At 37.8% G+C, this 9359-nt stretch overlaps 1 protein-coding gene across 1 annotated transcript; it reads left to right on the forward strand.

Annotated features, from left to right (window-relative positions):
- The first annotated feature begins 2508 nt into the window (after window positions 1-2508).
- On the forward strand, window positions 2509-5058 carry LOC146724653 (uncharacterized). The gene has a single exon (XM_085479524.1). The coding sequence runs from the start codon at window positions 2509-2511 to the stop codon at window positions 5056-5058; it is 2550 nt and encodes an 849-aa protein (XP_085335650.1).
- The last annotated feature ends 4301 nt before the right edge of the window (window positions 5059-9359 follow it).

A 9359-nucleotide genomic window follows, 5' to 3' on the forward strand; every position in this document is an offset into this window, starting at 1 on the left:
AAGGTGTTGACTTTTACCTAGGTGTCAAATTTTGAGATCATTTATAGGTCAACTTTTTAAAAACCTTTAATTTTTATTAGATATTCTTGTAGCTTATCTCGACAGCTTTCCAAAGCATTATAATAAAACATTTTTTCATGAAGTACTTTTTGAATTATAAAGATTCGAAGCAATTGTTTGACATAAAATTATATCTTTGTAAAATATTCAGTTTTACGTTATCATACTTTTTATTTTTATGCACATAATAATGAGACCAATTTGGTGTAAAGAAAATGCACCCAGCAAACACAAAATATAACTGCTATGTTACATGTATATAATACTATATAACGTGCATGTTACATGTAACATATACGGTAATTTCTCATTCATAGATGTAACATTTGTAATATGACATATGTTATTTATATATTGTAATTACATCCCAGATAGCATCGATATTGTAGGATGCCGAAAGATAATCTTTCGCTAAGTCACTATCCTATCTATAATTACTGTTTGGGAAAAAATTAAATTTCCGTGATCCCCGCGCGCCTTCGATATACGCTACTGAGAGCTCTCTGTAATTGTGTACATCGACAGTTTGTTATTGCGTCCACAAGGGCGAAGCGCCGAATTAGGAGAGAGTTTCCGCGTCTTTAAAAAGGAGCGATGCGGCACGGAGAGCGAGTCTGGTACGACGAGCCGTCCGGTAAACCCGAGAAGAACATTTGTGATCCGAAGAATAAAAATTACGTATTCTTACTTAGAATAAAGAGACTAGTTCCTGCTATCTATCCTTGCCTATCGACGCAGTCCACAAGAGAGAACTAGGCGATAGCTCCGATAAAAACCAAAGGAGAAAATATACAAAACATGGTCCTTCGAGCCGGATCTGTGTCGAGAAATTAACGGATGGATTCAAACAAGATACACGTGCAATCAGTGCAACTACTTCAAGTGAGCCATTCAACAATTGCGCTACATTCCGAGTAAAAATTTCCGTACGACAAGGAAGTATTTCGACTCACGTACATACATTCTCCATTTCTACCGTGTTTACCTTACAAGGTCGAGCTCTGCAAGACAATAGATCGAAATGGACAAGGCAATATTTGCGTTCGATACGAATTTACGTTATTTAACGAACTCAATAACGAATTTCCAAAAGCTTGGAGTTGACAATCAAACTCATGCCATCACTAAAGGTCGATTTCAACTCTTGCAAAATTACTGGAATAAATGCCAGGAGAATGCCGCTATCATTGAGGCAGTAGCAACCGACGCAGACGCGGCACAGCTTCCCTTCTTCAAGAACAAGCTGCTAGACAAGGCGGAGGTCTCGTACATGCAAGCCTACGACTTCTTTCAAGAAAAACTCGAGGCATTCAACGTCGCTTCAATTTCCATTCCTGTACCAACGGCGGCCGCAACGACGTCCATCAACGAGATCCGATTGCCGAAGATCAACTTGCCTTCTTTCTCCGGTAATGTAACCGAGTGGCTAACTTTTTGCGATTTGTTTCTTGCGCTCGTTAAAAATCGCCGTTCCATATCGCAAGTCGAGAAATTGCAATATTTATTATCCGCGGTTACTGGCGACGCTGCTAAGTTGATTTCCCATCTTTCTCTAACTGATAGTAATTTCGATGTTGCATGGAAGGAACTCACGAATCGTTACGAAAATCAACGCGTTATTATTGACGCATATTTCAAACGTTTATTTACCATTCCTACTGTTTCGTCTAACGATCTGTTCGGGTTAAAACAATTACGCTCCAATTCATCGGAATCGATAAATGCTCTGCGTGCCTTGAAATGTTCTGTAGATGAATGGGATATGATCTTAGTCTACATTCTTGTACAGAAACTAGACAAATTGACGAGAAAAGATTGGGAAGTCAGCTTAGGTTCAGAGAGGAGATATCCTACGATGGAAAAACTATACGCGTTTCTAGATACACAAATTCGTTCGCTTGAGGCTGTATCCAAGGACGGAGATAACTCGAAGTCCGCAAACGGAAACTCATCCGAAAAGAGTTCCGGTGCTCGCTCGATTCCAAATGCGGCACGAAAAAATAATATAGTGCGTTCTCACCATACAAACACCGCGAGTACGTGCGCTCTTTGTTCCGAAACACATCGTTTAATGCATTGCGAGAAATTTCAAGCGTTAAGCATTCGCAGCGACTAGCGTTTGTTCAAAAAAATAATATATGCAAAAATTGTTTGACCAAAGGTCATTACGTTTCAAATTGTCGTAGTTTCTTTACTTGCTTGAAATGTAAAAGACAACATCATACTTTGTTACACGAGAATTCAAGGTCAAGTTTAACGACAACAACAGACTCTGGACAATGCGATAACGCGTCCAACGTACATTCACACGTGAACGCGGGAGTTAAACCCGTGCTCCTGGCTACCGCACGTGTTTGTATAGGATCAGAAAACGGTCGATATGTTTACACGCGAGCACTGATCGATCAAGGTTCCGATGCCACATTCGTTTCGTCACGAGTCGCTCAAATGTTGAGAGCTCGCTTAATTTCAACACGCGTAAAGGTATCTGGCATCGGTGACACTACGTCTAATTGCGTTCAACATGCCGTCTCTATTTCTATCAGTGCGACTAATAAAAATGATACGATTCTTCATACCAAAGCATTGGTCGTTCCAAAAATTACAGCGTACATTCCACCTCATTTCCAATTACAAGAGATTCCGTTTCTTTCCAAATTGAATCTAGCCGATCCAAATCCAAGCTCAAATGATGCAATCGAAGTACTTCTCGGGGCCGAATTGTACGGTTCAATTATGATGGGTGGCTTAATGAAAGCTTCTAACGATGCTACACTTGCGCAAGAAACGATATTCGGGTGGATTATTTTGGGTCCTATTTCAAACCAAAGAGATAGCCAAAGAATTCACGTTCACCAAGCAACTTCTGGCAATCTCGATTTCGAACTCCGACGTTTTTGGGAGCTGGAAGAAATTCCAACGACACACGCTCTCTCAGAGGAAAATCTTCGTTGCAACTTACATTTTCAAGAGACACATATGCGCGATTCTTCAGGGCGCTATGTTGTCCGCTTATTCTTCAAGTCTGGTCCTCCGATAAAGATCGGCGAGTCAAGGTCAGTAGCTACGCGTTCCCTCGCGCAACTAGAGCGACGTTTAGCCAATTCTCGGGAAATTTCAGGGCAATACGTCGACTTTCTTAACGAGTACGAAGAGCTCGAGCATATGCAAAAAATCGAAAACGTGCAACGTTTCTTTCAACCGACGTTTCTACCTCATCATCCAGTTATTCGCGAGGACAATACTACAACCAAACTTCGTGTAGTGTTTAATGCCTCGGCAAATACCTCGAATAACACTTCTTTGAATGACCATCTTATGATTGGTCCAAAGTTGCAAGCCGATCTTCCGGCAATTATTCTTCAATGGCGTTTGTACAAATACGTTTTTTCCGCTGATATTCAGCAAATGTTTCGACAAATACAGATTCATTCAGACGATCGCCAATATCAATTAATATTGTGGCGTACGATTCCGAACGAGCCAGTCCATACTTATTCATTAAATACCGTTACTTATGGTACTGCCTGCGCGTCTTATCTCGCCCAACGCGTGCTCAAACAACTTTCAATCGACGAGAGTTCGCGTTTTCCACTAGCTCAAGCAATTTTGCAAAATGAAATATACGTTGACGATGTCTTATCCGGAGGCGATGATAAACCGTCCACGATTAAAAAACGCGACCAACTAATCGGCTGTTTACTAAGCGCAGGCATTCATCTCAGAAAATGGGCCAGCAACGATTTTGAAATTCTACAAGATATAAATCCTGCGAATCACGGTTTAGCAAGTTCCAAGCCTTTCCAAGAAGGTGAACAATTAAAAATACTCGGTATTCATTGGACACCTTGCGATGATAATTTCTCCTTTGAAATAAAATTCCGTCCACCATCTACCGACATTTCGAAACGACAAATCCTTTCGACGATAGCGAAAATATTCGATTCCCTCGGATGGGTGTCTCCGATCACGATATCTCTCAAAATTCTACTGCAAAAACTGTGGAAATTTTCCTACGGATGGGATGATATTCTTCCTGCGGAAATTAAAACCGAATGGAATGCTTTTTGCAAAAAGATGTTACACTTGACGACTCTGCAAGTTTCTCGTTGGTTAGGCTTCGAGCGTAACATTCAGTGCTTGCATTTACACGGCTTTTGCGACGCTTCATCTAAAGCCTATGCAGCGGTAGTCTATTCAAAAATTGTCACGAATTCTGGCGATAGTCATGTTCGACTTCTATCAAAAACCAAGGTCGCTCCGATTAAAACGATTTCGATTCCACGACTCGAGCTCTGTGCGGCTCAGCTGCTAGCTCGCTGTATTTCGTTTACTATTGACGCGATGAAATTGCAAAACATTCCTGTGTTTTGCTGGAGTGACTCGACGATCGTATTAGCATGGTTGCAAAAGGCTCCATCAGATTTAAAAGTATTTGTAGCTAACAGAGTGTCTTCTATTCAAACGAAGCTTCCTACGGCGACATGGCTGCATGTGCCAACAGAAGATAATCCCGCAGATTGCGCATCGCGCGGCATAAATCCAGCTCAGCTAACGCCTTCCAGTTCCTGGTGGAACGGCCCGGCATGGCTGAAATTTAACGAGGATAATTGGCCAGTTCAATCTACGATAAGTTGCACCGAAGATGATTCCGAATTGAAAGCGTCAAATGCAGTCCACTCGCATCATTCAAATCGAGCGGAACTTTTTGAATCCTTCAGTCATATCTCCACGTGGCCACGCTTACTACGTGTCACCGCATACGTCCTTCGGTTCAAGTTTCGAACGAGAGTCCCAGATGTTGCTCAAGGTCTCTCTATTTTGCAAGTCGATGAAATAAAAACCGCGCACAGATTCTGGATTAAACAGATGCAAACGGAATCCTTTTCAAAAGAAATCGTCGTTTTCAAAGCCAAGTCGAGGTTACCAGTTCGATGCTCCATCCATTCTCTCGATCCGTTCCTGGATCCCTCCGGTATCCTACGCGTGGGTGGTTGACTTCAAATGTCTGATCTTTCATATGATTGTAAATTTCCGATTCTACTTCCAAAACATTACCTTTCTAAGCTCATTATCGATCAAATTCATAAGGATACACTTCACGGCGGTGTACAATTAATGCTTCGCACGTTGCGAGAACAATATTGGATTCTGGGGGCGCGAAGCATGGTAAAAGGTTGTATCCGCAATTGCGTGACATGTACTCGGCATCGCGCCATAACCGGCGTACAATTTATGGCCGACCTTCCTACATTTAGAGTAACTCCGTCCCGTCCATTTTGCCATACGAAACTTGATTACGCCGGCCCCTTCGCAATTCGAGACGCTTCCGGCCGCGGACGTAAGTCGCGCAAAACATACATCTCGCTATTTGTTTGTCTCGCTACACGAGCTATACACTTAGAGCTCGTTCATGATTATTCCACGGCTGCCTTTCTCGCATCTTTCGAACGGTTTGTAGCGCGTCGTGGCATTCCATCCGATCTTTATTCCGACAACGCGACTACCTATCAAGGCGCGGATCGCGAACTTGTTACAGCGATCCGACAGACTCAAGCCGACGTAGATCTGCAGGCGAAGTTCGCGTCAAAGCCAGTTCAATGGCATTTCATTCCGCCTTCTGCCCCTCATTTTGGGGGCATGTGGGAGGCAGGTGTTAAGAGTGTTAAGCACCACTTGCGACGTATACTGGGTTCTTGCACACCTACGGTCGAAGAGTTCACCATTCTTTTATGTAACATCGAAGCATGTTTGAATTCGCGCCCGATCGCCGCACTTCATGACGATGTAAATTCTTGCAATGCGCTCACACCAGGGCATTTTTTAATTGGTAGTGCCATTAAATCGATTCCGAGTCCGAGAGTCTTACATACCTCCGAGTCACGACTCGATCGATGGCAATTAATGCGTGCGAAATACGAGCAATTTTGGAAATTGTGGAGTCTTGACTACTTGAACACCTTGCAGCAGCGTTTTAAATGGCAGAATCGATCTGATGAATTTCGCATAAACGATATTGTTCTAATAAAAAATTTTAATTTACCTCCCTGCAGATGGGAGCTTGCGAGAATCATTGAATGTAAGCCTGACAAGGATGGCCTGGTGCGAGTTGCTCAGATCAAGACCGCGTTTTCTACTTTTGTAAGACCTATTGTTAAACTCTGTAAATTGCCGGTAAGTCCGGACGGTTCAGCGTAATCTAAATTCTGCAGGTTGTCTCCAATGATTGCAGTTCAATGTGTAAGGATTTACCCCTGACTGTCATTTGAATCCCTTGGCGATTCAACCCGAGGGGTATGTTTGGGAAAAAATTAAATTTCCGTGATCCCCGCGCGCCTTCGACATACGCTACTGAGAGCTCTCTGTAATTGTGTACATCGACAGTTTGTTATTGCGTCCACAAGGGCGAAGCGCCGAATTAGGAGAGAGTTTCCGCGTCTTTAAAAAGGAGCGATGCGGCACGGAGAGCGAGTCTGGTACGACGAGCCGTCCGGTAAACCCGAGAAGAACATTTGTGATCCGAAAAATAAAAATTACGTATTCTTACTTAGAATAAAGAGACTAGTTCCTGCTATCTATCCTTGCCTATCGACGCAGTCTACAAGAGAGAACTAGGCGATAGCTCCGATAAAAACCAAAGGAGAAAATAGACAAAACAATTACAATAAATAATAGAATCCATAAGTAGGAAATTACAACTAACGTGTATGTTACATGTTACATGCACGTTATTTACGTGTTATATAGCAATTATAATGTTTGCTGGGCAGTTGCTTCTTGAAAACTACATACGTCTTTTGCAACTGTGTTTTCTTTGCACCTATTGATTGGTCTTATTATTCTGTGCATAAAAAGTATAAATGTATAATGAAAATTGAATGTTTTACAAGATATTGTCAATTTTATAAAAGAATTGTTCACTTCAAACCTTTATAACTCAATAAGTACATCAAAAAATATTTTATTAGTGTTTTGGAAAATTCTCGAGATAAGCTACAAGAATATCTAATAAAAATAGAGGGTTTTGTTTAATAAAAGTTGATCTTGAAATGACCTCTAAATTTGACCCCTACGTCAAAGTCAAAGTCACTATAAAATATCTTATTTTTCCTAGAAACAATTTTTATATATAACAATATAAAATTATATAGAAATATATAAAATTATACACATATAATTGCAAAATTAAATATGAAATATGTCTATATACAATTAGATAAAAGAGCTTTTTATATACATATACTTATATAAATATATATATATATATATATATATATATATATATATTGTATATATAATAAATAAGTATTCACATATATAAATATATATAATGTTTCATATATAACTTGACATGAGATTATACATGAACTTCATAATTTATATATAAATAAATTTATAAGAGTTTTAATAAGGCTCTGTAATATAAATATAAATTTAACGTATAAGACGAGCAACAAGAGCCAAATCGCGGATGACAATGCGTTATCCTAACGAAACTAAATAATTTTTCGTTAGAATTAAATACCGGTGCACAAGGCACCAAATTTTTACTTGGACACGGCCAAGATTTTAAATATGAAATAATCTCATATTTTGAGATTTAATTTCAATACCCCTTTTTTAGTTTTGTTAGGATAACGCATTGTCATCCGCGATTTGGCTCTTGTTGCCCGTCTTATACGTTAAATAAATTTAATTATATATAAAATAAACATATTTCACATATAATTATGTATAATTATATAATTATTTAGATATAATTATATATAAAAAATTTTTCCCGGGTTGAACCCTGCAATTTTTATATTTTATTCATAAGACCACTATTTCTTGGGCATAATTGACCGTTGCCGGACTTTTGAACCACCTTGTATATATATATATATATATATATATATATATATATATGGTAGATTGTATATTTCCTTTGAAAAATACATGAAAATATACATATATCATCAAAATATATAAAAGAGCAATATTAAAAATGTGTTCAACTATGTCATAAAGAGACACATTTATATATGTATGTTTTATTGTCATTGACACGCTTAGATGCGTGTGCGAGATGATTTGACAGTAAAAATATATTATGTTGTCTGATTTCAATATGTTGAACACACTAAAATGGCTTTTTGACATATATATATTACTGTCGATAATAGCGGAATTAAAATTGTCGGTAATTATCGATAATTTTAGTTCCTCTCAAATGAGGGCGCTAACCCGTCGGAGTTCGGCCAACGCTCCGGCATCCCCTTAAGCTTGTGATTATTATTAACTATTATTAATTATATATGTATTACAGGTCAATCTTGTGATACGTCGATGTTAACAGTTAACAGTAAAGGATACTGTAACAAAATGTTATAATTACTGAAGGAAATGCAACAACTAAAAATTATAATCATCGATGGAATAGCATCTTGGAATTATTTATCGGAAGAAAGAAGATTCTACTGCGGACTTATATATTTTCATTGTGTGCGTACCAATAGTGAAATGGAAATAATTTTAGTAATAGTAATTGAATAGTAGTTAAATGCGATGAGGATGGTCAAATGATCAAATCAAATTAATTCTTCTATTCTTGAACATTAATTTAGGGTAGTTTAATTATTAAGTATCTGCTATTAAAGATAGAGAGCAACATTATTACTACAATCTATAAAGTGAGTGCAAACTATATTACTTTATTGCTTTATACGACAATTCATTCACTATTGGATAAGTAATGTTAATATAATTTTGACATATTGATTAGACGGAAAATATTTCTTATATCAATCGGTTAAGAGGTAATTAATCTTTAGTGGTCAATCATAGTAATCGATTAATATTATTAAACATAAATAGGTAATTATGATTTTGCGTTTATTAAAATCTAATAGATATATTAGACAGGTGACTATATAGCGGATGAACTATTCAGAAGTTATATATACATGTATGTTAATGATGATTTACTAAAGCTAGATTATTTAAAGGCTTATAATGTAATAATGAACTTGAGTTGTTTTTAATCAAGTTTATTGAAAGAACTGATGTATTGTTTTATGCTATATGGTTTATTGGATATGTTTATATTCTAACGATGTTATTTACGTTGATATTATATCTCTTGATAATATGCAAATTCTTTAATTTAGATACGCTTAATGATTGTAAATTGTAATATGATATAAAGGGATATTTTGATATCCTTTGGTATGAAGAAATTCTTAATGACAATTATAAGTTAATATTTGATTGGATGTTAAATTTAGGTAATATATAGACTGATTCAGATGGTATATATA

Source organism: Nylanderia fulva, unplaced genomic scaffold (assembly GCF_048542155.1).
Source record: "Nylanderia fulva isolate GAGA-0341 unplaced genomic scaffold, ASM4854215v1 Scaffold121, whole genome shotgun sequence".
In the NCBI taxonomy this organism is placed as follows: domain Eukaryota; kingdom Metazoa; phylum Arthropoda; class Insecta; order Hymenoptera; family Formicidae; genus Nylanderia; species Nylanderia fulva.